This window comes from Aulostomus chinensis, chromosome 9 (assembly GCF_037954235.1).
Source record: "Aulostomus chinensis isolate RoL2024-O1b breed Wild chromosome 9, RoL_Achi_v1.0, whole genome shotgun sequence".
In the NCBI taxonomy this organism is placed as follows: domain Eukaryota; kingdom Metazoa; phylum Chordata; class Actinopteri; order Syngnathiformes; family Aulostomidae; genus Aulostomus; species Aulostomus chinensis.
Window position 1 is genome coordinate 16,014,772 of NC_141328.1, and position 27,369 is coordinate 16,042,140.

Sequence of the window (27,369 nt, forward strand, 5' to 3'; positions counted from 1 at the left end):
TCATTATGTTTTATATTAGGGCACAGAAATTCTTTAGAATTGTGCTTTAAAAATACAAAAAATCAATTCAGATCGAATAAATGTAGGTAAATGGAATAAGATCGAACTCAATTTCAAACGACTGCGGTGAATATAACAAATTGAAGAAGAATTTTGAGCAGTATTAAATTTAAAGCAGTTTGAGCCAGACAGGAAGGCTACAGAAAAATGACCGGTCAGTTTTCAAAATAAGATACTAGATAAGATGACGTGATAGAAATGTTTAAAACAAAATAGAGTTCTCCATCCACATGGTCATCAGTAGCTACGAACTATACGAAGGGCCACAGCAGGCAGTTCGAACAATCTTTCCAATCTGTGCAAACGATCATGAAGTGCACTGATAGAAGTCAACATAAATAATTATTTCTATGTATGCATCCCTCTCCCTCTGAAGATATCCCCTTAGGTTGCAGATAGCAAAAATACTCTAAATAACTTGAGAAGCTCAGACACTCATACATCCTCTCGGTGGAATACTGAAATTCCATTCCTCTATAATGTTCTCTATCGTCTCTATTGTCAGACTCTTTTAAAGGAGGGTTGCATGATGCCCTTCCCCAGCTGTTAGACCTCCTGTACAAAATATATTTTTTTAATCAATGTTTTATATGTTCCTTCTCTCTTCTCTCTGACTCCAGACTCTAAAGCCATTGTCGATGGGAACCTGAAGTTGATCCTGGGCCTGATATGGACCTTGATCCTGCACTATTCAATCTCCATGCCCATGTGGGATGAGGAAGAGGAGGCAGATGATGGCAAGCAAAAGACACCCAAGCAGAGATTGTTGGGATGGATTCAGAACAAACTGCCCGAGCTTCCCATCACCAACTTCAATCGGGACTGGCAGACTGGCCGGGCCCTGGGTGCTCTGGTCGACAGCTGTGCTCCGGGTAAGGGAAAGTCTATTATTTATGAACAAAGGATGGGGGCATGTTTTGTCGTAGAGGTCTGTGGAAAGTAACACAGGCCTAGTGCCTGAAACATTGATATCTGGAGAATTAGGTACAAGTCTGGATCAGCGGCACTCTGGTGGCCTGTTGCTTCTGGAGGTTTTATATTGTTTTTGGACCTAAGTCAGACAAACGTTTCCATCTTAAGACGCCTGTTAGCTTCAGTTAGGACATCAGCACATTTGGCAAAGAGTGCTGTTTAGTATCAAGGTGAACAGGCCTGAGTGTGTTCTGCTGCATATCACTTCATACAACAGTGATTCAAAGGTGAAAATCTGATGTCATGTCAGGGAAAGCTCGAGTGTGTAATCCTCATCTGTGTCAAACTAGAAACTGATGATTTGACCAGAACAGAAAGGAGGGTTGGAGTACTTAACCTTCCCTTCCCGGTCCTGTTAAATCAGAAAGTGAGGAGAGTGGAGGAGGAGGGTGGGTGTGGGGGAAGTGAAGGATGAATGGGGTTTCTGTTTACATGGTTGGAATGTCTGGCATACCTGTGGATCACCAGCAGCCTGGAGTTGCAGATAAGGATTCTAGAAAAGCTTTTATTTCCCCTCAGCAAAATATTTCAACTGCACGTCTGAGACTTGTTATTTTTGGACAGTTACTGTATGAACAAGTAAATCCATAACTGCTGATGGAAAGACGCTGCCGAGACAGCTTGTGTGGTTAATGATGCAACGTTCTAACGTTTGAAGACTGAACCGAAGACCTGAAGAGAGACGCGTGACCCCCCCAGCGTGATTACCACTCAGACTGTCCTTCAATAAAGACAGCGACGCATGTTTGGGATTCTTCCTTTATCTAGCAGACGTCATCAGGGCAGTAATTTCAGAGTCAGTTTGATCAGGGATCTCGTAAAGTCTGGGACCCAGAGGGATCAAGGGAGTTCTTAGAAAAAAATTAGAAGGGGAAAAAAAACCCAAACCCTTTAAAAAAAAAAAAAAAAAAAAAAAAAAGTATTTAAAAAGAACAGAAATCTTGTATTGATCTGACAAGCTGATAGGTAAATATAAGAAATGGAAATGTTATTAGCAGTTTTTCTCGACATTTTCAAAAGAATTTTCATTTTTTTAAAATTGATGTGTAAAATATATATCTTTTGTCACATACTGTAGGATAACATGACAATATGGTGACAGAATATGATTTACTTTGTCTTTCCACTTAAGCACATTCAGCGACGATTTAATCATCCTGCGCCTGTAGTGAGTCAACTCTGACAACTTCCACTCTCATCCACAGGTCTGTGTCCTGACTGGGACCAGTGGGATCAGACCAAGCCGGTGGACAACGCCCGTGAGGCCATGCAGCAAGCTGACGACTGGCTGGGCATCCCGCAGGTAAATGTCAATTTAACTACAAGTGGATCGATATTTTAAATGTTGAAGTAAGAAACACGTTCTTCCACTAACAGATGAAACAATTAACTAATAAAAATATTTAGCCCTCTCACTCCATCTCGTGCCCTTGTCTTCTCTGGCTACAGAATATATGACCGTACGTCAACAGGGTTTTGGCTTTGGTCTCCACAGCTTAAATTTAAACATTTTATCTCCATGGTGTTTATCCAGACTAAATCTTAAAGCTTTAATAGTGAGAATGGAAGTGAATCCACCTAATGTAGCTGTCCTGTGCAGTTTCCAGGGTTGGGCCACAGTGTTGTGTTGGCATGACTGGCACAGTGTTGGCAGCTGGCACCACATAGCGTGCTGACAGTTGGCTCTGTGGTCGCCGCTGTTTCCGCCTTCAGCTTGGCTTTGCTTAGAAACCTGCCTTTGTGCCTTCCCCTACCCATCTTAGTGGCTTGTAAAATGAAACAGAAGTGTGTTTGGGTGAGTGGATGCCTGCTGGTTCGCGTGCTGCTCTGCCTCTGCTCCGAAAGGATCTGAGGTAGAGGTTGGTGTGTGGTTTGATCACTGAATCACAACAGTACTTCGTTGATTGTTGTGAGCCAACAGTCTCCATGGCAACTGATCAAACTCTGCTTTTGGGCCATACAGCTGCAGTCTCCCTTCTCTCTAATTAGCATGAGGGTGAGGGAGGACAAAAATCCCCTCTCATTGAGTCTTGTGTCTTGCTCTTGTAGGTGATAACACCAGAGGAGATCGTTGACCCCAATGTGGACGAGCATTCAGTCATGACCTACCTGTCCCAGTTCCCCAAGGCTAAACTGAAGCCTGGGGCACCACTACGACCCAAACTCAACCCTAAGAAGGCCCGCGCCTATGGGCCAGGTACACACACACACACACACACACACAACCTTATGCTGGATTTTAAGAAGGAAACAAGCAGTTGAATTGAATCCAGCAGCTGGATCAGTTTACAGCAGGGGGATTTGCATGTTTACAGCTGTGGACCCAAAACTAATCCAAAAGGTTAGAATTCAAGACTGTAGACTGTACTGGATAATATCTAAAATATGAATGATGCTAACAGCATGACATTAAGTGGATGCCTGCAACTGATTCTGTGCCAATCCACTTAATGTAACATAGATCAGTTGTTCCCAAACTTGATGTACCGTAAACTTTGAAACGTTCAGCTGTCTGCTGTGTACCTCAAGTGGCTCATCTAGGATCACCAGTGCCTAGGCTAGCACTGGTAACATGCGCTAACTCTGTCAGGTACAGTACTGGGGGCCCTGAGTAGATGGTGTCAGGACTCTGTCCTAAGCTGATCCTTTGTCCACTGCAGCTTGCTAGGCGAGATAATTGTCCTCATTTTTCAAGGCAGCATATTAGGTGTTAAATGTCCTTCATGTGGTCATACACCTTCCCTGCCTACTCTGCATAACCCACTTTGAGAACTATAGAGAGAGAAATTCATTCCTGCCTCTTCTCTTCTGCGCAGGTATCGAGCCTATCGGTAACGTTGTGATGAAGAAAGCTGTGTTCACCGTGGAGACCATCAGTGCAGGGATGGGAGAGGTGCTGGTGTACGTGGAAGACCCTGCAGGACACAGGGAGGAGGTGAGACACCAGCACCTCTGAGGTGTTTAGTCTTAAAATGATCATCTCTTGTACAGCTTTGTTAACATGCTAAAAATTCTCTTCCAGGCCAAAGTGACAGCGAATAATGATAAGAACCGCACCTACTCTGTCTTTTATGTTCCTAAAGTCACAGGCATGCACAAGGTAAGTTTGAGAATGGTACCCAACTGTTCATGCACTTGAATATTAATTATTTTTTACCTTAAAAATTGCTGTAGCTGCTAAATCAGGCTTCATATTCAAGTAATGAAGGGCCAATTTCAGTTCATGTCCAGAAATGTATTGATGATACCTTCTCACATGAGCTGAAAAATCTAAAACTCAGTTTGTATAAAGATCATACATTCATTTTGATTCATTCCAAACTCCGATTTTTTTTAGTTGTTTTTTTGTTTTTTAATCCTTGTAACTTTAACTGATACACATGTAAGATTTCTCTTTTGAGCCTCTGAAATTGGAACTCGGGGTTCCAAAAAAAATTAAATGATCAACTTCTTCCTTTTGTAGGTGACGGTGCTGTTTGCAGGACAACACATCTCTAAGAGCCCCTTTGAGGTAGAGATCGGCATGGCTCAGGGAGACTCCAGCAAGGCCACAGCCCAGGGACCAGGCCTGGAGGCCACAGGGAACATTGCCAACAAGTCCACCTACTTTGACGTCTACACAGCAGGTATGGCTAACTACAGTACACTTTGGTCTCTCAATCAGGTCAGAAACCAAAGATACTGGCATGCTTTGCTTTTCTCTGTCCCATTCTTATATCCCTTAATCTCTCCCTCGCTGGTTCTTTCAGGTGCAGGTGTTGGGGAAGTGGAGGTGGTGATCATGGACCCTGCTGGTAAGAAGAACACTGTGACTTGCACTATTGAGGACAAGGGCAACAGTAGCTACCGCTGCACCTACAAACCAACCCAGGAGGGCCAACACACCATTTACATTACCTTCGCTGGTGGTCAGATCAGCAAAAGTCCCTTCACAGTCAACGTGGGAGAGGGTAAGAGAGATATTCTCTCCATGCTGATGTTACAGAACCTTCTCTGCTTAGTTGGTGAATTATTGCCCTGTAAAGTCCAAGATTTTGAACTTATGAACTGAAATTAAACCTCCTATATCATCTTTTACTGCTTTCTCTTCAGTTGTGTGTAATACTTTGCTGTCTCCTCCTGCCACTGGACTGGATCCCCCTCTCCCCTCTCCCCTCTTCTCTTCAATAGAGGCTGGCTGGTATCTGTCCTCTCTATGGAACCGCCTCTTCCTTCTGCTGTCATTTCCTGTTTCCTGGGATCTCTCTTGGGTACACAACTGTCTGTGTGGGCATGTGTATGCTTCTTTGTGACTTTATGCATTGATACCATCTTAGTGAGGACTATTGGTCATTCATCACTGCCAGTCCATTGCAGGGCCATCAGGAGCAATTAGGGGCTCAGTATCTTGCTCAAGGACACTTCGACATGGTCACCAGGAGAAATGAGGATCGAAACCAGCGACTCTACCTCCGAGCTATGCTGCCCCATTAGCAGAATTAGAATTGATGAAGTTCAAATGATAACCAACCCTTCTCTGTTGGAAGTAATGGCCATTATTTTTTTCTTCAAGCTGTTTTTTTTGCATTACAGCCTGTTTGGAGCTGAGTGATGTAGTGTTAGCTCGTAAGTTGGCGAGCCATGGTCTGTAATTAGTTACATAACCCACACAAATGTCAAATCATTTGGGTTCACCGGGGATGTACTAGAGTATATAGTTTGATTTTTTTGTGAGGATGCTCCGTTAATCACGAAAAGTATTTTTTTGGTAACCTATTTTTTTGGGGGGGGGGGTACCATTTTTGGAATGGAAAAGGGGAGTCAATTTAACAACCCAACTGGAGTCAGCTGTGTGTGTAGGGCGCAGCCTCTCGCCTGTTTTCCAGACTAAACAAACCTAGTTTTCAGCCAAAATAGAAATGATTTGTAGATTAACATTTTGATGACAAACAGGAAACACTTTTCACTCAAGTTTTCATTTTCTATATCTGCACCAGAGTTTCCGCCCTTAGTATTCATGAAGACACAGTAACCATCTGTCCTGGGTCAGTTTGGGACAAGGGTTTGGCTCTCTGTTGTAATATTAGAATAAATGAATGTCCTCATTAAGATAGCTATACAAGTGTGTGTGTGTGTGTGTGTGTGTTTTTGCATGCTGTGTTCCCCCCGCTGATGTTTTACTGTGTTATTCTTCACTCTTGTGCCTTTGTGGATCTACATGTCTTCAGTTGTGACTAGTTTCCCCCTATGGAATTATTTAATGTGTCATCTGTCTGTGAAATGACTCAATCATCCCCACCACTCAGTCTCCATATTAGGAGTTCTCAACACATCCACGAGGAAAACATTCTTCTTGTTCCTACACGCTTCTTAGAAGTTGACACACTTTTCTCATATTTCAGTGGAAAGATAGCACAAGCTACATTTTAATGCCTCATTTGTTCCAGCTCTCTAGTGGTCCGCAGTTAGTATGATGACATAATTCACTGTAGCGCTGTTATTTCATTCCTTTAGAAGTTTAACCCAGGATAAAATGTTAGAGGCATGTTTGCCGTCTCTTGCAAAGTGTCAATTTTTACATGCAGAGGTCACATGAAGCACGAAAGGCTGTCAGTCTTCAGGATTGTATTTTTTTAAAACCCTTTTTATTCTTACTTGTTTTTTCTTCACAAATGACAAACACATTTTCGTGTTGTCTATAATGTTCTCCTCCCTTCCTGTGAACACCAATTTCTTTCACTTCCCACTCCTTTTTTCAAGTTCCCTTTTTTTAAATATGACATCTGTAAACTAAATGAGATAAAAATGTGCCAAGTGTCTAGTGTGCCTCCTTAAAACCAGCAGAGGAAATTACTATGACCATGTATGTGTTGTTCATTATTGTAGAATATCATTTGGTTATTAGATTAGGTTTGTAACAAGAAAATGACCTGCCTTTCTAACATGAGCTCCTATTTAGTGATGGATGATATATTTGTGTTAGCTGCCAGCTTGAGTAGCAGTGCCATGTAGTCGTCTCAGATAGCTTGTGTCTCTGTTCCTCTGGGGTTTCCTTTGCTCCCCGCAGAACCATCCAACTGTGACTCAGCAGCTCCCATTTTATACCTAATCAGGAGATATGAAGGATACTCCACTTCCTGTGTGGCGATAAAGACACACTTACTTTAGTTTGGTCCAAGAACTGTCTGTGTGGGTTAAGATAGATGGATGAGAGGAGGTACAGGAGGGGTGTGGAGACAAACGGGGAACCAGCAACCCTTCAGCATGATGGATGTACCATTCATATCATTCACACTGCACCTCATTCCTTTTCTCCCCGCTGAAACAATTGTTGAACTCAACATGTGGCCAGAATACTGAGCTGTCTCTGTGTTTACTTCTTGCTCAGTCTTTATTGCATGTCTCCGCAGCATGCAACCCCAGCCTCTGCAAAGCTAAGGGTCGTGGTCTGCAGCCTAAGGGTCTGAGAGTGAAGGAGACGGCCGACTTCAAGGTTTACACCAAAGGAGCCGGTACCGGAGAGCTCAAAGTCTCCATCAAGGGGCCCAGTGAGTAACACTCAAAAGCATTTTTCTTATCAGCTCTCAGCATGTAAACGTGCAATAAACCCATCTCAAGCACATAATAAACACTTTTGCCAGTGGGGTTGTTTTCAGTCATTTGCATTAATATACCAGGAAATTTTACAAGGAACTCTATGGAAAATTGCAAGCAAACACTATTTCATTAATTGTGTGAGGGGGGGAAAAAAAAACTAAAATTCTTCATACTTTGTGAAATCAAGAGTTTTGGTATTTATTTTTCCAATTTTTAAAAGTCTTCAAGGAATACTTGTTAATGTCAGCCCCCCTCCCCAAAAAAATCACCATTTCTCTTATTTTTCAAAGACAATTACATAGGTGAAAGAGCAATAAAAATTACAGCCTTGTCAAAAACGGCCATTGTAAACTTCAGGTATTTGTTTAACTGACTCAAATCACAAATTTCTCTGAGGACTTAAAATGTGTAGAACATAGGACAGTTTCTCTCTTTTCATGCAGATCATGAAGGAAAACGGAAGACAAAAATCGAGCTATCGAAAAAAGTGGCATTTCAGTAGTTTGTTGCTCTTTTGCCAAAGATTCATATATTTCAGCTTTAATATGTCCACAGGCTGTAGCTTTGCATTGCTAATATAAGTTAGCTATTGAAATAGAGTTGATGTAAGTGACTGTGTTTCGCAGAGGGACTGGATGAGCCTTGTAAAAGGAAAGACCTTGGAGACGGTGTGTATGGTTTTGAATATTACCCCACCACACCTGGAACATACAGCATCACCATTACCTGGGGAGGACAACACATCCCCCGCAGGTACACTCCCGCACCGTAAAAGAATACTCCAGTTGGTTACTTTTTACTGATCGATATTTGTTCTTTAGTCCCATCGAGGTCAAGATTGGCTCTGAGGCTGGCCAGCAGAAGGTGAGAGCCTGGGGTCCAGGACTGGAGGGCGGTGTGGTTGGCAAATCAGCTGACTTCGTGGTGGAAGCTGTTGGAGACAATGTTGGTACACTGGGTAAGGAAGCTAGAAAGATGAAGCATGACAAAAGAATCTTTTCTTTTTCTTTTTTTCCTCCTTTTTTTTTTTTTTTTTTACTGTTGGTTACTTGCTGAGTGCTCCTCGAAGCTTCTTGTCATTTTTATCTTTTGCTTGTCTCCTGTTTAGGTTTCTCTGTGGAAGGTCCATCTCAGGCCAAGATTGAATGTGATGACAAGGGTGATGGGTCCTGTGACGTGCGCTACTGGCCCACAGAGCCTGGGGAGTATGCAGTCCACGTTCTCTGCAACAGCGAGGACATCCAGCACTCTCCGTTCATGGCTGAGATTGTCAACCCACCAGGCAAAGACTTCTACCCCGACAAGGTATGCACACACTTTGAAACATGTCCACATTGTTTTGGGTAAGGCTATTTCTAAAAAAGTGAATGTTTTATCCAGGTGAAAGCATATGGTCCAGGCCTTCAAAGCAGTGGTTTGGCTGTCGGAAAGCCCACTGAGTTCACAGTTGATGCCAAGCAAGGAGGAAAAGCTCCCCTGAAGATTTTGGCTCAGGTAGGACTGCGTATGTTTGTTTATGGACATAAATGTACTGCATAGATGGGATTTTCTGGCCCTGACTTTACCCCTTAAACGCAGACGTTTTCATGCTTTCCATTTTTTTTATATACTGTAGATCAATTTCACAAAAATATGCCCTTTTTTCATGTTTTGGTGTTCCACATCTCTACAGGATGGTGAGGGTACTCCTCTAGATGTCCAGATCAAAGATAACGGCAATGGCACATATACCTGTACTTACACACCACGGAAACCTTTAAAACACACTGTCATGGTCTCTTGGGGAGGAGTCAACATCCCTGACAGCCCATTCAGGGTGAGTATACACACATAGACACACTCTCTCACTCTCACTCACACACACACACACACACACACACACACACACACACACACACACACACACACAATCATGGTTGACTTTCTTGGAGTTTCTACAAAGAACATGTTCTCAGATATGTCCCTTTTTATGTGTTTAACTACAGATGAATATTGGGGCCGGCTGTCATCCAAACAAGGTGAAGGTGTCAGGACCTGGAGTAGCCAAGACTGGCCTCAAGGCCTTTGAACCAACATACTTCACTGTTGACTGTGCAGAGGCTGGTCAAGGTAAAGCAAGAAACCACAGCACATTGTTTTCTACGATTACCTCTGCCACTGTAAAAATGACCTTTTTATGAAACAAATTTCAAAACATTGTAGTTAAACCTGAAATAATAAATGATGGTATTTTAATGAAGGATCAAATTACTGTTTGGAATGTAAACGAGGTCATTCTAAGTCAAAAATACGCAGCTGCATTATGAGGCATTTTAGCATATTTGAACTTTGTTTTTAATTGGTTTGTTAGCTAGTTACAACTAGCTTGTCACGCTAGCAGGTCTGTCTGTTGGTTGGCTTGCTAGTCTGGTGGCTATTGAGCTTGTGGTGACTAGCAAGTGAAGAAGGTTCCGCACATATTGGAAGGAGTTGAAAGAGACCAAAAGAGAGCTGAAAAGACGGTCGCTATTGGATTTATATGCATTTTTTAGCAGATACACAACTTTAAATGAATGCTAATGTTGTACCAGATGTATAGAGTTTAGTAAATAGTTCCCCTTAACTAAGTGATAATGTCGTTGTTGCGCTTTTTTAAAGGATATGTTTATAATAAGGTTGAATTTAATATGATTGTAAAATGGCAGCATATCAACAAGTCTCAAGGAGAATGGCTACTGATACATAAATCAGGTTTATTGTTGTTCACTTTAAGTTGCAGGGTAATGAAATGACATAAGAAGTTGTGAGTTAGGTTATATGTTCTCAAAAAAAAAATACCCTTTCTCTTAATTATGTTTTCAACCAAGAGTGGAGCAGAAATACAAGAGATTGTATTCAGGGAATGCAACAACTTCTTAAAAAAAAATATTTTCAACAACCTTGCTATTCATTGATCAGCGCAGGTATTTACACTCATGGTAAATGATACATTTTGATCATTTTAACAGTTTGCCTTGAGTCCAAATTACATGTTCTATCTCTAACTTTTAGCAGGGGTTAATACCAGACATGTTAACATGTAGGATTAAAAAAAAAAAATTGACGGTAGATTAAATTGGATTGTTTTATAGAAGTTATCTTTTCATCAACGTCTACCAGATTGACACTCACTGGTAAAAAACTGAACATTTTTAACAAAGTTTTATCTCTCATCCTCAGGCGACATCAGCATAGGAATTAAGTGCGCCCCTGGAGTGGTGGGACCTGCAGAGGCAGACATCGACTTTGACATTATTCGGAATGACAACGACACATTCACAGTCAAGTACACTCCTCCTGGTGCAGGAAGCTACACCATCATGGTTCTGTTCGCTGACCAAGTGAGTTAAAATCCTACATGATTTCATTGATAAGGGCTGTTTCTATGTATACTAGAGTGTATGTGTAATACATGTGTTTTACTGTACAGGCTATTCCAATGACACCCATCAGGGTCAAGGTGGATCCTTCTCATGATGCCAGCAAAGTCAAGGCAGAGGGACCAGGACTCAACCGCAATGGTAAAATGTTCACTGGGGGAATTTATGCTTATGTCTATATTTACTCAATCAAAAACAAATGAAATTAAACCAAAGAGAGGTCGAATTTTTGTCTTTTCTTTTTCTTTTTTTACTCTAAGACAGAGTTGTCCAGGATGACTTAACTGGCCTCAAATATAATAATGAATCACTCTGATGTTGGCAGGTGTTGAGTTAAACAAGCCCACTCATTTCACTGTGAACACCAAAGGAGCAGGAAAAGCAAACATGGACTGCAACTTCAACGGCCCCATCAAAGGAGAAGCCGTCAAGGACTTTGAAATTATCAACAACCACGACAACACACACACTGTGAAATACACACCTGTGCAGCAGGTAAGATGGGAGGAGAGCAAGACCCTCAACTGTGAACTGCAAAGCTAAAACTAAGACATAGTACAGTTTGGATACTGGAAGTAATCACTGAGCTTCAGAAGTGTTGACTGGCAGTTAAACTTCTAGAACGTTGAGCTACTTATTTCCCCAGGACTACTTTCTTCACCTGAAAAGTCGGCTATACGTTGTCCTAAAAATACTCAGATAGATTTCTTGAGCTGAGAAAGGCATTTCTCCCCTCCTTACAACATTTGTTTGTGACTCCACAATATAGAAAGAGCCAGCTATGTATATTTAGCTTGAGGCTGAAGACAACTGATGGCTAACGACAGCAAAACTGCTCAAAAACGACATTTTAAAAAAACTCGGCAGTGCATCATCCAGTAAAATCCTTGTTTTTTTTAACTGGCTGTATGTTAAGTTTTCAACAAACACTTAAACTTCAGCTAAAAAAAAAAAACTTTAACACTTGCACTTTGGTGATGAGTTCAAGGTCGTGCTGAAATAGAAGTAAAGACGAACTGGTTTTAAACCAAACAAAGAAGTTAATGGTATGTCAACAGCATTTTCCTCGGCAGTTTGGCTGTTGTGAGCAGTCAGTGGCATGTAGCTTCAAGCTAAATACACACAGCCGGCTCTTTCTGCGTTCTGCGGTCGGGATGCAGGAGGGAAAAAAAAATGTCTGAGCTCACGACACCTATTTGTGAGTACTTCAAAGGGAAAGTACATGTTTTTGTTGAAACATTTTAAAGGCTTAGAAGATAGAAGTCGGTCTCTTACAAATCTTAAGAATAATCCTGAAATGTGAAGTCTTTGCAGGGTTCAATCATGGACACATGTTTGGTAACCATGGATAAAAGAACTAGATTCTCATTTTGAAATTATCAAACTTTTCTGTGTGCAATTATTTTTATTACATTTGTGGAAATTGCGTTGTCAGAAGTTTCTGAACTGGAATCAGCTTTGTTCGGTGTTTTTTTTTTATTTTATTTTATTTTATTACTGGTAGTGAAATTAAGTGAAAGCAGCACTCTTCTCTCCACCCTCCTCTTTCTTTGTGATCACATCTGTGGCTTCCTTCCCCTCCTACCCCAGGGTCCTCTGGGAGTTAATGTTACCTATGGAGGAGACTCTATTCCCAAGAGTCCCTTCAACGTTGTTGTGGCACCCTCGATGGACCTCAGCAAGATCAATATCACCGGTTTGGGAGACAGTACGTACCTTCCTCTCACCACTGTTTTGATGTCAGTCTTCATCACATTTGTGGTTGATATTCATGTAAAAAAAAAAAAAAAAATAATGAACTCACGGCTTTTGAATTCAGGCAAGAGATCAAAACATTTTTATATACACTGAAAAGATCTCTTTCCACAAATTTTATTTTATTTAAATGCCAACATCATTTTCCCCGATCAGTGTGTTTTCAGTTCTACAGTGTTCTACCCTGTGTGTCATTGTAGAAATGACTGTAGGCAAAGACCAGGAAGTGACCGTGAAGTCAAAGGGAGCAGGAGGTCAGGGCAAGGTGGCCGCCAAGGTGACAGGTCCATCGGGAAAACCAGTGAGCAGCAAGGTGTGACTCCTGATGCTGATTTTGATTCTGCAGAGAAAATAGTGTCTATTTGTCAATTAAATATAGTTCTGTCATAACAGCTGTATTTATTTTATAACCTGAAGGGAGTCCAAAGGTCAGTTTTTACTCTGTCACGTTGCAGGTGGAGCCGGGACTGAGCCCAGAAACCAGCCAGGTGAAGTTCATCCCTCGGGAGACAGGACCATACCAAGTGGAATTGACCTACGATGGATTTCCAATCCCTGGATCTCCCTTCACTCCCACAGCTTATCCTGCAACAGACCCCTCCAAGGTTGGCCACAGACACGTAATGTTTATGAAGAATATGTAGAACACAAAGTGGATACTTGTGTAATCATGAATCCTTTATTTCCTCTCAGGTACGCTGCTCTGGTCCAGGTTTGGAGCGTGCCAAGGTTGGGGAGACAGGGGAGTTCATTGTGGACTGTACCAACGCCGGCCCGGCTGAGTTAACCATAGAGATCATCTCAGACAGCGGCACTGAGGCAGAGGTTCACATCCAGGATAATGGAGATGGGACCTACACCATCACTTATATTCCTCTCTACCCTGGCTCATACACACTCACCATCCGCTACGGGGGCCAGGATGTGCCCAACTTCCCTGCACGGCTCAACGTGGAGCCTGCCGTCGATGCCAGTGGAGTCCGTGTATTTGGACCGGGAGTGGAAGGCAAAGGTAAAAATTACCTGCAGATCAATTCTGAAGTTCAGTGGTGTCTTGTTGCTGCTAAATGGTAGGATTTTTAATTAAAAAAAACACGTGGGAATAATTTGAGGGTGCGGAATCCACGACACCCGTTGTCTTTAAATTTTCCCACAAAAAAAAAAGTTTCATGAAGGATGCGCTATCTATTTGAAAACATTCTCTGAGCCACAATGAACACTATACTTCTTGACTGAACCAAAAATGATATTTGCCAAAGAGTTTTGGCAATTAAGAAAAAAAAATTATACCCATTATTATTATTGACGTCTACACACTCAAAAATTGACAAGACAAGACATGTTCTGGACCGATAGGTATGCTTTTAAAAATGTTTGCTCAAAAGTAAATGTGTTGCCTCTACACTACAATATTAGTCTTCTACAAGCACCTAGAACCAAGTAGTTACAAACTGTTTCAAGTAAACAGCAGTACCTCGTGTGTGTGTGTATATTTGCTTTATTTATTTTACTCTCAATCTGCTGGGACAATCAAGATCTTGTCCAAATCAATTCTAGTGTGAGATCATACAGTAGAATTATGAATGCACAGGTCTGATATGCACCATCAGTACAAGGACTGACACTGGCCTTGATCATCAGTTGATCACATGTTTGCCATGTGACTGATACTCATCAGCATCAGTACACATTTCAATTGCTGCACTGCAGTATTCCATATTTCCACATCTGGTCTATTTTGCTTATGTTTCCACACCTGCCTTGTGGAAAAATCTGAACTTTCTGGTCCAGTTCATTTTGACAGGAGGGAAACCAGCAATCGCACACTCTGATGTGGGCCGGAACAACTGCACTGAGACCCTTTTAGAGGAGGAGATCTTGGTCCAGTTACAAACGAACTCTGTGTCCTCTGAACATAATCTGAACTCAATCAGTTTTCATGGGAACTTGCAATGTGGAAGAAACACAAGCTGCTTGTGTAGAAGGAAAAAAGTAGATACAAGTAAAAGTGGTAGAAATGTGCACTAGATAATGATGCATGATCCCAGTCCATTCCTTCTGTGGTTGTAGCGGTTTTAGATTTGAGGGGTTGCTTACATTTTACCATTTGTTTTTTTAGGTGTTTTCCGTGAAGCGACCACAGATTTCACAGTGGATGCTCGATCTCTCACCAAGTCCGGTGGCGACCATATTAAAACTCTCATCAGCAACCCATCTGGCAGCCGTACTGATGCCCTGGTCACCGACCGTGGAGATGGAACATATAACGTAGAGTACACTCCCTACGAGGAGGGTGAGTTGAAACTTGAAGAATTCATCGGTTTGTTAGGAGCATCACATGTCTATTGTTCTGATACGAGTTTCCTGTGTGTGCTTCAGGCCCACACAGCGTTGAGGTTTGCTATGATGGCTCTCAAGTGCCCAAAAGTCCATTCCGTGTTGCCGTCACTGAAGGATGTGACCCGGCACGTGTACGTGTGCATGGTCCTGGCCTGAAAGGTGGCACCACCAACAAGCCCAACAAGTTTACAGTTGAAACCCGGTGGGTGAGATGAGCTTTCACATAGAGGAGGTTTGAGCATGAGTTAGAGAGTTTCTCACATCCTTCATCATCCCTCCACAGGGGAGCAGGTACAGGTGGTCTTGGTCTTGCAATGGAGGGTCCGTCAGAGGCCAAAATGTCCTGCACTGACAACAAGGATGGTAGCTGCAGTGTCGAGTACATTCCCTACGAACCAGGCAAATACAACCTCAACATCACTTATGGAGGACAGCCAATCAAAGGTACTGGACTAATACAGCTGGGAAACATAAGCATAGTTTGGTACACACAGTAATGATGATGCAGTATACAGTCTGCATATGGAGAAGTACACAACTCTGAACTTTTCTGAAATTATCTTTCTAGGGAGTCCATTCTCTGTGCCAGTCAGTGACACAGTGGACAGTTCTAAAGTCAAGTGCCAGGGTCCAGGGCTGGGCACCAACGTCCGAGCTAATATTCCTCAGGCATTCACAGTGGACGCCTCCAAAGCAGGAGTGGCCCCGCTGCAAGTCCGTGTGCAAGGACCCAAAGGTGTGCACAAGTGTTTCTGCATAGCTCTGTTTTTGTATAAAGTTTGTGTTTTGTGATGGCCGCATAAAAAGAATCAGCATTTACTGTTTATAACGTGTGTTTAGGTGTGGTGGAACCTGTGGAGGTTGTTGACAATGGCGACCAAACTCACACAGTCAACTATGTTCCCACCAGAGAGGGACCATATTCCATTAATGTATTATACGCTGATGAGGAGATCCCACGCAGGTACTGTGCACTATTTAAGACTACCACATTGTCTTAACGGTGGAGCCCTAAAGAGTATTTAGGTGTTCAACAAGCCTGCGCTCTATCCTCTGTCAGCCCCTACAAATTGAAGGTGCTCCCCACCCACGATGCCAGTAAAGTGCGCGCTAGTGGACCCGGCCTCAACACAACCGGGGTGCCCGCCTCTCTGCCTGTCGAGTTCACCATTGATGCCAAAGATGCTGGCGAGGGACTGCTGGCAGTGCAGATCACTGTGAGTGCACCACACTGTGATGCATATGATTGAAAATGTAGCTCTTTTCAAATGGTAATTTTTGTTTTTCTTTTCTGCAGGACCCAGAAGGAAAGCCCAAGAAGGCCAACATCCGTGACAACCATGACGGCACCTACTTGGTGTCCTATGTCCCGGACATGACCGGCAGATACACCATCCTTATCAAGTACGGAGGAGACGAGATCCCTTATTCACCCTACCGTATCAGGGCCCTGCCCACAGGGGACGCTAGCAAATGCACTGTCACAGGTAGGAACAAGACGGGGGGGGTCCTCTCTCTTTGTCTCTTTGTTTACCTTGCAAAGATGGATATTTTTAGAACTTGGACACTATATTTTTAATGCTTGATTTCTTTTTGTCGCGAATATTTTAAAAGAATAATAGTAATTTTTGGATGATAACTGCTCCGTGTATATATAAAATACATTTTGTCACAATTCTAACTGATCAGGGTTATTTTATTTTGGTTATTATAGACACAGATTTGAATTCACACACATTCATATTTTATACTTAATTAAATCCTCTTGCAAAACCGGCATCTTATAAGACTGTTCCCATTTTCAAAGGCATATAAAGAGCAACTTCTCTCACACTCTTATAATGGCAAACATTTCCAAATACAAATATCCAGCTGGTACCTCTCAAAGTGGTTCTCAAAATTGAAAAACACAGAAAAGACTTGGCCGTCAAATTATTAATGTTTTATTCAATTTTACATTTAAAAAGAATATTTAAAGGTAGAAGTTATCATGAACTTGCATTCATGAGGATTGACTAATGAGAGGAGTATGGTGGTCAAAGCTTTCGGCTGATACGAATCTAGAGTTAGGAGATGGCATAGCTTTGCACAAGGGCTGGATTAAAATTAAAAGTTATGTATTTCTACTTGTTTAAGTTTTAATGTGTATGTTAAAAAGTGATATCTCTTTGCTTTGCTAAGATTAGCTTCCATGACCAAGTGAACAGACAACTAGCCATTAGTTTGGGGTTTTTTTGTTGTTTTTTTTGTATTAAATCTAAGAATTTCAGTGTAATTTACAAAGCAGTGTCTCTTGCCAGCTGTAACATATGCTAATGTTAGCCGTCATAACCAAGTGGTGAACATAGCAACTACTAGGTCATTATATTTTATTGTTTGTTGAGTTCTTACACAAAAGAATGTGAGTAGAAGCCAGATTCTTTTAATGGTCCTTGTTGTCAGATTATGGTATCTTTAGAGATGGCCAGACCTCCTGCTGGTTTTTGTGTCATAATTGGGGATTGTTTGTAGTGGGTGAGAGGCAGACATGGTAAAACATTGGTGTGGCACATATTATAATCAATTTTATTATTATTCCATAGTTTTTATTTCATTTTAAATTGACCAGAGAACATTGTTTTATTTTCTCCAGCACTACTCAGCTTTTGTGTTAATATACCAAAAATGGAGGGAAGATTTTTTTTAAAAACCGCGGGCGATGAGTGATAGTGGTCTTCTTTTTTTATTTTATGAAATGCAAAATAATTTATTTTATCTCCAATCACGAATTATGAAAACGCACATCGCAACGGAGCTCCACTTCCTACACATCTGACATGCTCACGGGAGATGAAACACGAAGCCTCACATCTGCTGCTCATGATTATTTTTCATGCATTATATGCTGTGTTCTTCACGCTGTGCACATTAGACACCCAAAAATTCCCACCGCACCACACACCCAAACCACTCCTCCCTGCTTCACACTCAACCATCACTTTGGGTTTTTTTTTTTTTTCGTCCAAGTGTTCGGAGCACAAGTTATTGCCTCCCAGCACCCCCACCCCCACCTGACTGTCATTTATTTGTCACTTTTTCTCTCTCGCTCCCCTGCTTCTCACCGTTCCTATTGTCAGTCTCAATCGGCGGTCACGGTTTAGGTAAGCCTACTGAACAACTTGGTAATGTAGAGGAACTTCTCTGCTTTCTCTCTCTTCTTTCAGCATGGAGGGTAGTCGCACGAGCTCTCATTGGCGCTCTTTTCGCAACCTCTTACAATTCACTCCTTAGCTTTTTTTTTTTTGCTTTTTTTTTTTAAATCTCATTGCCTGGGCCTGCGTAATACTGACTTTACCTGGTGATACAGGCCCCTGGTCATCTCTCACAACTGTTTGTTTCCCTCTGACATGTTTTAATAGGACACACTAATGAACTAACAGAAGGTTGGATGGCATGGTGGAATGGTACTTTGGCTAATCTAACTTTGAGTTCTACATAGAAACTGAACCATAATAACATGAGTCAGTGGTAACGAGGTGTAATAGATAAACATAACATGACTACATTTCATCCGACTTTAACCTGGTCTCTTGGTTGCGGAATGTGCATGCTAATTGTTTGAAAGGGAGTTTCGTATCATATAAATAAAATATACATCATATAGCTGATGTGTTCTGAATTCGTCAGGCGCCGGTGTCGGGCCGACCATCCAGATTGGTGAACAGACAGTCATCACGGTGGATGCAAAGGCTGCTGGGAAGGGCAAGGTGACGTGCAGCGTGTGCACGCCTGAGGGAGCGGAGCTTGACGTCGACGTTGTAGAGAACGAGGACGGCACATTTGACATCTTCTACACGGCCCCACAGCCCGGCGAGTATGTCATCTGCGTCCGTTTTGGAGGGGAGCACATCCCCAACAGTCCCTTCCAAGTTACGGTGAGTGAGTTTTTAAAGGTTCTGAATACAGGTTTAGTTGATGCTCAACAATCCATATAAGGCAAAACTAAAAAAACAACCATTTCATTCCAATAATTAAATGCAAACGTGAATAAAAAGGCAGTTGTTATACATAGAAAACTTGATACGTTAAAAAAAAAAAACTTGTAGTACAACTTAAGTGGGGTTAGCAAAAATACACATTAATTTAGATTAATAATCGGAAGAAATTACATTATGGAAATGAACACAGTTAATCGTGCCCTTGATCCTCCTCCTACATAAATTGAGATTGTAAATGAAGGTCAGCCAGCCACCAGTACATGGCAGCAATGCACATCAGCCGCATCTAGTCTGCAGGAAGCTTGAAGAAGAGTTAGACCTCATGTATTCTTAATTATGGCCGGAGATGCTCTGTATGTCATACGCGGCACATATTTTAGATTGCAAGATCCATCATTCAAGATCCACCTGCGAATAGTCACAAGTATTTGTAATTGCTCGACAGGCCTCAATGCAATATTAATATAAAAGTAATACAGGCATTCAACGATTAGCAAAACATATAGTTTAATATAGGACACTTTATACCCATTAGAATTTTCTATCCATATTCTTAACAATAGTCTGATTTGATGTAGATTTCTTATGATGTTTCTTCCACTTTTTTGCCTCAAGACAATTTGTTTCTTTTTCTCAGCTCAATCTCATCCAACTTAATTTTTTTCCATCTCTCAGTTTTACATTTGTGTGGATTTGAATCTTCAGTAGAAATGAAAAACGCCTTCATGCTCCCACAGTCCACGTCTGCAAATATCTTGTTTTGTCCGACCAACAAAAACCACAGATATGCAGTTGAGTCTAATAGAAAACAGGAGGAAAAATCCTCACATTTGAGAAACGGAACTTGGAAAATATCCGGCATTGTTGCTATTAAACAAAGCTCAAAACGATAGTTTGTTTTTTGTTTTTTTTACCCTATCGATCAGTGAAGTGACCTTTATTTTAACCTGTTAGAATGAACGTATGTATGCTGTTGCTTAGGTAACACATCAAATAAATTCAAATTTGTTTGCTCTTACCTTCGCATAATGACGCAGTTTTGGTTAAGTCGACTGAAGAAGATATAATTTGGAGATGTAGCTGTTTCTTCTAGCGTAAACCAGGAAACAAATCATTCAAGTATAGATGAACGGCTAATACGGTGCCATGGTTTGCTATAAAACTGGACTTCCGATGCTGTGATCGGATAGGAATGCTTTCAGTTGACTGGTGACATCTTCTACATATTGGATTTTTGTATGTTTTGTAGTATAGTACAAAGGTGCATACAACACACACTTAGAAGGGTACCTATCATGTTGCTCATACTCATGATATTCTCCCCTCCCCTCCTCTCCCTTAACGCCCCCTTTCCTTCCGTTGGCTAACTTCCAGAGCCCAGCTGGGGGGGCAGCAGCAGTCTACTTCCTGGGCATGCTTTGAGTTTTTACACCACAGGGATTCATTTTTACACATGTTAACCTCATTATTTGAAGAAAGAGATGTTGCCTTTGTCCTTGATGTGGTTTCTTTCTCCAGAAACTGCTTGTTGGGTCCTGGTGATGTCACACATTTTTCAAAATCATTCTGACTGTTTTATTCCCCTCCAATCCCTTCCATCTTTTCGACCCTCTCCATCCCCCCTACCCCCCATCCACCCACCCTCCCACCAACACCACCTTCCTTCCCTCAGGCACTGGAAGGAGCTCCATCAGACCAGCTAATGCAGCAGAGCCAAATGCCCCAGTACTACGCTCAACAGCCCTGGGTACCTAAAACCTCCAACCTCTCAGCACTAATTGCTGGGTCCTACCTCTGCTTTCCCCCTTCTCTCTCTCTCTCTCTCTCTCTCTCTCTACATCATCATCATCATGGCCAGTGTTATGTCTCTCATTGCAGGTGTTTCATTTCTGAGAGGGTTCTCTCATTGCATTGCCTCCTTCCTATTCAACCATCTCATGAACAGGAAATGCATGGACGGTGCAAGAGCGCTGCACAATTACAATATCAATTACAGTATGTGAATATTCTCCTGCAGTGTCAGGAAAAACTCACACCTTTTTTTAAAATTCTCCTTGCAATTGGGAAGTAAATCATTGTGCAACGTTTGGCATCGCTCCATGTCAACAAAAAAGTTGCCATTTTGAGAATCATCAATGTGGACATGTCAGCTGCTCCACATTTAGCAAAATGGCCAAAGTGTGCTTCCTTATCGTTTTGTGTCCTAATCTCATTCTGCCTCGCAGTTTTTGTCTGGGTCATCATGACCATGATCGCCATTGTCATCTCCATCCTCAGTCATTCATCTCGTGATTGTCTGATTCCATTTTCTTTGTCGGTGTTTGGAAGCCCTTTACCCCTCTGCATTCTGTGTTCTGCTGTTGGCATTGCTGTAACCACACTCATCGCCATAACATCATCATAGACTGTGTATTGCATCTCTTGTCTCCCAGGCAACAGACAGACCAATTGGAATGAATGGCTTGGATGTGGCAGGACTGAGACCGTTTGACCTGGTCATCCCATTCACCATTCAGAAGGGAGAGATCACAGGTAACAAACATGATAATGATTGAGCCCTTCGGTGATGATTTAGATGCTGCAGGTTTCTAACGGAACTTTTCTTTCCTAGGTGAGGTCCGAATGCCATCAGGTAAAGTGGCCAAGCCGGACATCACAGACAACAAAGACGGCACTGTCACGGTCAAGTACGCTCCAACTGAGGCTGGTCTGCACGAGATGGACATCAAATACGACGGCATCCACATCCCTGGTACAGCATTCCTCTGAAGCCTTTGCAGAATCGCTTGAAAATGTTGCATCAAATGTGCATGCGATGTTGACCGTCCTGCTGCTCTGCCTTCTGACGTTCACAGGAAGCCCATTACAATTCTATGTGGACTACATCAATAGTGGTAACGTCAGTGCCTACGGTCCTGGCCTCATCCATGGTACTGTCAACAAGCCTGCTGTCTTCACTGTTAACACTAAAGATGCTGGAGAGGGTATGTAGCACTCACACAGCATTCTGTGTGTTTTGTGTAACATAATTTTACGGAAATAAGATTGTCCTGACTTCATGACTATACTTTTATTTCCTACTCATTTAACCTTATTCTGCAACAGATCCACAAGGTTCATATACTTCAGTCAAGTCATTTTTATTTTTCTAACGCAGAATCGCAACCAAAGTTATCTTATGACACTTTACAAGTGGACTAGGTCTAGCACCACACTCCTTCAAATCATCTACTTACTTAAATCATGTCTCTTTAGGTGGTCTGTCCCTGGCAATCGAGGGTCCATCCAAGGCAGACATCAGCTGTTTGGACAACCAGGATGGAACCTGCACCGTGTCCTACCTGCCTGTCCTGCCAGGAGACTACAGCATTCTGGTCAAGTACAATGACAAGCACATCCCTGGCAGCCCCTTCTCTGCTAGGATTACAGGTAATCCTCAAAGCCTACAGAAACTTCCTAGAATTGTGGAGACTGGCAAAACCCTCACATCACAAGTCCCCTGTGTTTGATATGCGGACCTATGAATTGCGAGACGGGGGCTGTTATTAAAGGCACCAGCTCTCACTGTGCCTCTCCTGCTATGGATTTCTTTGGGAGAAATAAATAAGTGCTACAGTGTTCCAGGTCCAAGCTAGCAGGATTCCTTTCGTAAAGTGAAACAGTGTCTCCCCTCAGCGTGCACCCTAACTCTCCTGTCACTGCTGTGTTTCCAGGCGATGACTCCATGAGGATGTCCCATTTGAAGGTTGGTTCAGCCGCCGATATTCCCCTGGACATTGGGGAGCTAGACCTAAGCCAGCTAACTGCCTCACTCACCACACCCTCGGGTCGCGAGGAACCCTGCCTCCTGAAAATGCTACGAAACGGACACGTCGGTGAGTGTGTGTCTGATGCAGACAAGTAGTAATCATTTGTTAGCTTGATAGCTTTTAACGCTCCTCCTCGCCCTCCTCCCCTCAGGTATCTCCTTTGTTCCCAAGGAGATCGGAGAGCATCTGGTGAACATCAAGAAGAATGGCCGCCATATTCCTAGCAGCCCCATTGCTGTTATGATAAACCAATCAGAGATTGGTGATGCTAGTCGCGTGCGTGTTAGCGGCCAGGGCCTGAGTGAGGCTAGGACCTTTGAGCCCGCAGAGTTCATCATCGACACTCGTGATGCAGGTACATACTTGATACAAATATATAGATGAAATATAAAATTGGTTATATCATATTTGTCATGTATATATTTATTGATGCATTCACATTTCTTCTATTCAGGCTACGGCGGCTTGAGCCTGTCCATTGAGGGACCCAGTAAAGTGGACATCAACACTGAGGACCAGGAGGATGGTACCTGCAAGGTCACTTATTGCCCCACTGAACCTGGCAATTACATCATCAACATCAAATTCGCTGACCAGCATGTTCCAGGTACTCTTTTTTTTTTTTTTTTTTAACCAGCCAGAGATCACGAGCACCATAATGATGCCCTGAATTTCTAACCGCAATAATTTTGTGTGTGTGTGTGTGTGTGTGTATACACCCAGGGAGTGCGTTCACAGTGAAGGTAACAGGCGAGGGCAGGATGAAGGAGAGCATCACCAGGAAGAGGAGGGCACCATCAGTTGCAAATGTTGGTAGCCAGTGCGACCTCAGCCTCAAGATCCCAGGTAACCAGAAAGAAACACTAAAATAAAATATGTCTTTGTGGAAGAATTTAAACATCAAAACAACTTGAGTGCATTCAAGATGGGTGTTTGATAGTGTCTAACATGGCATTGAGGCATCACAGTATCAGTCTTTCCATCCAAGCTTCAGCACGAGAGCACCTTTCACAAAATGTCACCTATTTCTTTAAACAGACTGCCTCAAAATAACCAGAACAAATAATTACAGTATTTTAATTGCAAATATCTTGTAACTTCCACTTACCACTTATGGCACTCCAGAGATCAGCATAGCGGACATGACAGCTCAGGTGACCAGCCCGTCCGGCCAGGTTCACAAGGCTGACATCATGGAGGGAGAGAACAACACTTACTGCATTCGTTTCGTCCCCACCGAGACGGGTGTGCACACTGTGTGTGTGAAATACAATGGCGTGCACGTGCCTGGTAGCCCCTTCCAGTTTACTGTTGGCCCCCTGGGAGAAGGTGGAGCACACAAGGTCCGTGCTGGAGGACCAGGCTTGGAGAGAGCAGAGGCTGGAGTTCCAGGTTGGTGTGGCAGCTGCATTATTAGTGTACAGGTATGTAGGTATGTATAGGTACCTGACTCTGTTTTTGGTACCTGTGCTGTGTGCAGCTGAATTCAGTATCTGGACAAGGGAGGCTGGAGCTGGAGGTCTCAGTATTGCTGTTGAGGGGCCCAGCAAGGCTGAAATTGCCTTTGAGGACCGCAAGGATGGCTCCAGTGGAGTGTCCTACGTCGTGCAGGAGCCTGGTGAGAGAAGACAGGGAAAGGTTTATGACTAAAACTGAGCATGATGGGGATGATATTAAATACTGCCTCAGTAGCTTCTGCGCCTGTGTAGAGGACACCTATGTTGACAATAGGGGAATGTAACAGATGGGTGTCTACATTGGAGCCCGGTTTATGTGTGAGTGGCTCAATGACTTCTGTTCCTCTGTAGGAGACTACGAGGTGTCTATCCGTTTCAACGAGGAGCACATCCCTGACAGCCCCTTCATTGTTCCTGTGGCTTCACCATCGGATGACGCCCGACGCCTCACTGTTGCCAGTCTTCAGGTGAGGCTCTGAGACACACACACATGTCCGTGTGCACACACACCAGGCCACAGTACACTGCCCAAAATGCAGCAGCAGCTTACAGTTAGTTCACCTGTTATAAAATGAGATAAAAATGAATAATAACATATGTGGTACTCAATGCAACACAATAGACGAGACTTGCAATAAGTTGTTTATGGCTGTACATAGTTACTATGTTTTTGTGGCTTTTAAAAGTAGAAAAATGTGTCTTCTCTCTGAAGAGCTCATATCATGATGATACTGGCAAGCTAATTCTAATAAACAGCAGTAGTGGTTGTTTTGATTAACCGGTTGCTTAAGATGAAACTTCAGAGGTAGAGCTTAGGATCAGCAGCTGCTGCATTGTTGGACAGTGCAAGGGCTTCTGGGATACCAGAGGACTGTGTGTGTTTCTCGTGCCTCATTCTAAAGGCTCCCAACAGCCTCCCACCTCTAAAAGTGATGTGGGGCGCTAAAGGGTTAAAGAGGTCTGATATGGGCTGCTTTTCCTCTCTGTTCACACTCACACTAAAACATGTAACTGATTGGTTAGAATCTGTTTCTGACAGTAAAAGAAATGGCTGAAAAGTGAGAAATGACTTGAATCATTATCAAATGTCTGAGACACTAATTCAGAATAATTTATTCATAATTTTGCCTTTTTAAGTCAAAGGTTTCATTTCCACCTACTATTTTCATGTACTGAAGAGAACTTGCCTCCATGAAGGATTAAAACTAATGTAATCATGAAAAAATAGATAAATGACTCTATGTAATTATAGAGATGATCTCTTATGAACCTTTTTTCTCAATTCATTATCTGCAGGTTATTTTGAGAATTGATAATCAAAGAATAAGCAAATCAAATTTCTATTCCTGCAGACTCTGACATCTCACCTAACCAAGACTTTTCAATTGTAAATATCTGAACCATCATGACACACCCCCTCCACATACTGAAAAAAAGATGCAGGAAAAAATAAACAGAAAAATTAATAAAATGGGAAATAACGATGAAGCAATTTCCATAATATGCACCGCAATGTAAAATAACCACATAAATTAAGTTATTTATTTTCAGAGTAACTTCCACATTGGGACATTTATTGATTTTATAATTTGATAGGTTTAGATCTTTATAGATTCCCAACAATCAATTCCCACATGCATGCAGACCCCCCCCCCCCCCCCCCCCCCCCCCCGCATGGACATAAAGACACTCAGCCTCACAAATTTCCATCCCGGTGTTATATTTTCTTCTCTCTCCTTTTCATTTTCCAACTAATTCACTTGTTTTCTTTGGCCTTTTACTGTACAGCCCTCCTCTTTAGCCTTGTTAGCGACCTCCAGGTAAGCTAAATATTAGCATATTGTCACTATGATGTTGTTAGGTGTTGAGTTGTCAGCAGGAAAGAGCTGGATAGAGATTTGACTGGTTAAATAATGGTGATACAGTGTTGAGTGTGTGTTGTTGAGCAGGAGTCCGGCTTGAAGGTGAACCAGCCAGCATCATTTGCTGTCAGCCTTAACGGAGCAAAGGGTGTAATTGATGCTAAGGTCCACAGCCCATCTGGAGCTCTTGAGGAGTGTTGTGTCACAGAGATTGACCAAGGTAACCCCAGATACCCATCTGAACACCCTAACACAAATCCCAGTGTTCCATTGGCCTTATTTTTGCCCTCTTCTGTTGGTCTAGATAAGTACGCAGTGCGGTTCATCCCCAGAGAGAATGGTCTCTATCTAATTGATGTGAAGTTCAATGGAAGCCACATCCCTGGTAGTCCCTTTAAGATCCGTGTTGGAGAGGCAGGACAGGCCGGAGACCCTGGGATGGTGTCTGCCTACGGACCAGGGCTGGAAGGAGGCACCACAGGTATGGCACTGTCTGTCAACGGTATAGACAAGCAGACGTGAAACGTCTCCACCTCAATCCTTCTGTCTCGTTTGTCTGCTAGGAACTGCATGTGAGTTTGTGGTGAACACGAGTAACGCAGGCCCCGGGGCTTTAGCAGTGACTATCGATGGGCCCTCAAAGGTGAAGATGGACTGTGTGGAGTGCCCCGAGGGTTACAAGGTTACATACACACCAATGGCCCCTGGAAACTATCTCATCTCCATCAAATATGGTGGTCCTTATCACATTGTTGGAAGCCCCTTCAAGGCCAAGATCACAGGTGAGAAGGAGCTTTGCTTTGCATGCATTTGATTCAAAGAAATGAGTAAAACTGAAAACACATTAGAGTAATAACTGACACTCTCACTGCCATCATCCAGGTTCCAAGCTCGTGTCCAGCCACAGTATGCACGAAACATCTTCTGTCATGGTTGACCCTGTGACCCGGGCCATCAGCTGTACTCAGCAGGGTGCTCCTGTCCAATCAGATGCCAGCAAGGTGCTGGCCAAGGGCCTGGGCCTCACCAAGGGCTTTATCGGGCAGAAGAACAGCTTCAGTGTCGACTGCAGCAAAGCAGGTGTGTGTGTGTGTGTGTGTATGTGTTTTATGTTTTCCAATCCACCAAGAAATACTATACCTTGAAATACTTTGTCCCCAATC

General features: G+C 42.7%; 1 protein-coding gene across 7 annotated transcripts in view; it reads left to right on the forward strand.

Annotated features, from left to right (window-relative positions):
* The window catches only part of flna (filamin A, alpha (actin binding protein 280)), a 48,785-nt gene that overhangs the window by 19,742 nt on the left and 1,674 nt on the right, over positions 1–27,369 (forward strand). Inside the window, exons 3-48 of one of the 7 annotated variants that reach the window (XM_086213951.1) lie at positions 681–932; positions 2,238–2,335; positions 3,082–3,229; positions 3,849–3,967; positions 4,055–4,132; positions 4,496–4,658; positions 4,782–4,982; positions 7,422–7,559; positions 8,235–8,361; positions 8,430–8,566; positions 8,717–8,913; positions 8,989–9,102; positions 9,281–9,424; positions 9,594–9,717; positions 10,807–10,967; positions 11,057–11,147; positions 11,332–11,501; positions 12,597–12,714; positions 12,962–13,074; positions 13,217–13,366; positions 13,455–13,773; positions 14,881–15,054; positions 15,141–15,303; positions 15,385–15,545; positions 15,670–15,837; positions 15,942–16,065; positions 16,162–16,318; positions 16,399–16,588; positions 18,218–18,241; positions 18,768–19,015; positions 20,751–20,825; positions 21,511–21,610; positions 21,690–21,830; positions 21,934–22,062; positions 22,334–22,507; positions 22,792–22,953; positions 23,039–23,242; positions 23,342–23,494; positions 23,611–23,733; positions 24,013–24,279; positions 24,368–24,505; positions 24,696–24,811; positions 26,294–26,426; positions 26,511–26,687; positions 26,770–26,988; positions 27,089–27,286. In XM_086213951.1, the coding sequence (XP_086070077.1) occupies positions 681–932; positions 2,238–2,335; positions 3,082–3,229; positions 3,849–3,967; positions 4,055–4,132; positions 4,496–4,658; positions 4,782–4,982; positions 7,422–7,559; positions 8,235–8,361; positions 8,430–8,566; positions 8,717–8,913; positions 8,989–9,102; positions 9,281–9,424; positions 9,594–9,717; positions 10,807–10,967; positions 11,057–11,147; positions 11,332–11,501; positions 12,597–12,714; positions 12,962–13,074; positions 13,217–13,366; positions 13,455–13,773; positions 14,881–15,054; positions 15,141–15,303; positions 15,385–15,545; positions 15,670–15,837; positions 15,942–16,065; positions 16,162–16,318; positions 16,399–16,588; positions 18,218–18,241; positions 18,768–19,015; positions 20,751–20,825; positions 21,511–21,610; positions 21,690–21,830; positions 21,934–22,062; positions 22,334–22,507; positions 22,792–22,953; positions 23,039–23,242; positions 23,342–23,494; positions 23,611–23,733; positions 24,013–24,279; positions 24,368–24,505; positions 24,696–24,811; positions 26,294–26,426; positions 26,511–26,687; positions 26,770–26,988; positions 27,089–27,286 (7,080 nt within the window). Of the gene's footprint in view, positions 1–680; positions 933–2,237; positions 2,336–3,081; positions 3,230–3,848; positions 3,968–4,054; positions 4,133–4,495; positions 4,659–4,781; positions 4,983–7,421; positions 7,560–8,234; positions 8,362–8,429; positions 8,567–8,716; positions 8,914–8,988; positions 9,103–9,280; positions 9,425–9,593; positions 9,718–10,806; positions 10,968–11,056; positions 11,148–11,331; positions 11,502–12,596; positions 12,715–12,961; positions 13,075–13,216; positions 13,367–13,454; positions 13,774–14,880; positions 15,055–15,140; positions 15,304–15,384; positions 15,546–15,669; positions 15,838–15,941; positions 16,066–16,161; positions 16,319–16,398; positions 16,589–18,217; positions 18,242–18,767; positions 19,016–20,750; positions 20,826–21,510; positions 21,611–21,689; positions 21,831–21,933; positions 22,063–22,333; positions 22,508–22,791; positions 22,954–23,038; positions 23,243–23,341; positions 23,495–23,610; positions 23,734–24,012; positions 24,280–24,367; positions 24,506–24,695; positions 24,812–26,293; positions 26,688–26,769; positions 26,989–27,088; positions 27,287–27,369 lie in introns of all 7 variants that reach the window. The other 6 variants (XM_086213948.1, XM_086213954.1, XM_086213952.1 and 3 more) reach the window with 6 other exon arrangements.